This window comes from Paracoccidioides lutzii (assembly GCF_000150705.2).
Source record: "Paracoccidioides lutzii Pb01 unplaced genomic scaffold supercont2.71, whole genome shotgun sequence".
Classification (NCBI taxonomy): Eukaryota; Fungi; Ascomycota; class Eurotiomycetes; order Onygenales; family Ajellomycetaceae; genus Paracoccidioides; species Paracoccidioides lutzii.
This window is the reverse complement of record NW_015441017.1, coordinates 6,853-8,873: the sequence shown is the minus strand read 5'-3', so window position 1 is coordinate 8,873 and position 2,021 is coordinate 6,853. Positions and strand designations below refer to the sequence as shown.

Below are 2,021 nucleotides of genomic sequence, written 5' to 3'. Positions count from 1 at the left end.
TTAAAAATTAAAATTTTTAAAATATCTTCTATAATTAAAGTTTTAAAGAATTTAAATAATATCTAAAAGATAGATAATTAATTTAAAGTGATAAAATTGATAAAATCAATAAATACTTATAAATATAAATATATTATAAAATAAAATTTTATCGAATTCATTATTTTATTATAAAATTTAAAAAATTAAAAACAAGTTAATATAGTAAGAGCTTATAGAAATTTTTTTTTTATTTTTAAAATATTATTTTATTAATATATATATATATATATATATAATATAATTTATAAATTAAAGTATTTTATAAAATTTTATTTTCTTTATATGATATTAAAGATTTATAAATATAATAAAAACTTTATTATATAAAATATAAAAGATAAATAAAATTATCTATAGATTAAATAAAATAAGAAATCATTTATTTCAACAAATAACTTTTGAACTATGTTTGAATGTAAAATAAATCTCATAATCTGACAAACTGACAAGTTAAATTAATTGTTAAGATTGTCATGAAAACAACTATATGTAATGAAAATAGATCATGTGATTGAAGGGTTAGACAGAAACTCTATGAGAAATGATTAATCTTCTTGTTAATTGAATATTTTATGAAATATTTTCAACAATTTAATAATCAATATTATTATAATTTATAAATCCATCTCAAGTCTTCAAAATTCTTCAGCATTATAAATATAGAATTTAGTTACTTACTCAAAAAGATCTCTCATTTTTGACAACTTTCTGCAGCATCACTGCTTCTCCATCGGCTGTCGTTTCTGACACCCTACTCACTCTATCCAACCAATGGATCGTTGCAACAAATTTAGTCTGTTTGCGACCCAAAACCGACTTAAATGCCGCGGCCGCGAGCCAGCGGACTTGCGATCTTGTCACGCTACTCTCGAATCCAGCCTGGGAGGCTGTTGATTTTCTCGACAGAATTACGTGAATGGCAACATCTATGACGGCTGCCATAGTCCGAATAAGGAGAGAAGATGATGTAGCTGTGGAGTTTCTCCGCCCCCTATGACCTCGATAGCCAAGGAAACGTGTGTACTCATATAGTTTCATAGCTGATTCGAGGAAGATGCGATAGATGCTAATGAGCGCTACCGAGGGCGAGTTATGCTTTGTGTCCAAGAACATAGCATGCGCCTGCATTTTCAAGGAGTTGACGGCCTTGAGGTAGAGCTTTACTCCAGGGGATTTGTTCGCCTCGACAGTTAGGGTGTCTGAGGTGGTAAGGCTGGGATCCTTTGGAGTGCGATCCTTCATAAGGGAGAGTGTATACGTGTCGATGATGTTCCCACAATATGGAAATTGGCGTTGATATGGCTCGAGGAGGCCAGGGAGTTTGCGCCCTTGAATAGTCGTCGTGAAGTTCACGAGGATTTTTTCTGGGTTAACCGAAATTCCATACTCCTGATTGCCTTGTAGCATAATATGCAGAAATCGGGAGGCCAGATCTGGCTCCGTCGTTATGAGGAGATAGTCGTCAATTAACCGCAAAAGGAGGGCGTTGTCACAATCCAGAAACGCAAGATGTTCCCGCTCGAATTCAGAGTAAAAGAAGTTGCAAAGCAAGGTGGAAACGATGGATCCCTGCGGGATACCGGTCTTTTGTCGAAAATACTTCTTTCCCATCTTCACCAGGTTGTTTCGTACATGTTCTTCGAGAAGGCGGAGGATGTCGTTTCTCTGGTATTTTTTGTAGGTCGAGGTGTTGACGAAGATGGTATGTTTTTTGCTTTTCCCTTCCCTACCAGCAAGCACTTCACATAGACTTGTGAGGTCAGCAAAACCTGTCGCCTTGGATATGAATTTCCTCGCCGGTTTAGTCTTGATTACATGGTGGTGTGGGATTGTTGCATTGGAGGTTTCGTCTGGTGGCCTGATTTCTACATATTTGGTCACAATATATTCATCCTCAGTAACAAGCCGACTAGCCAGTTGGATCAACCGCTCTTGTGGGATCGTGTCAAAGCACGACTGTATGTCTAGTTTCACAAGGT

At 35.3% G+C, this 2,021-nt stretch overlaps 1 protein-coding gene across 1 annotated transcript in view; it reads right to left on the bottom strand.

The window, feature by feature from the left end:
- Positions 1-720: 720 nt before the first annotated feature.
- The window catches only part of PAAG_12683 (hypothetical protein), a gene marked incomplete at both ends in the record, with an annotated part of 4,152 nt that continues 2,851 nt past the window's right edge, over positions 721-2,021 (bottom strand). The window contains one exon of the mRNA XM_015848145.1: positions 721-1,998. Within this exon, the coding sequence (XP_015702229.1) occupies positions 721-1,998 (1,278 nt within the window). The remainder of the gene's footprint in view (positions 1,999-2,021) is intronic.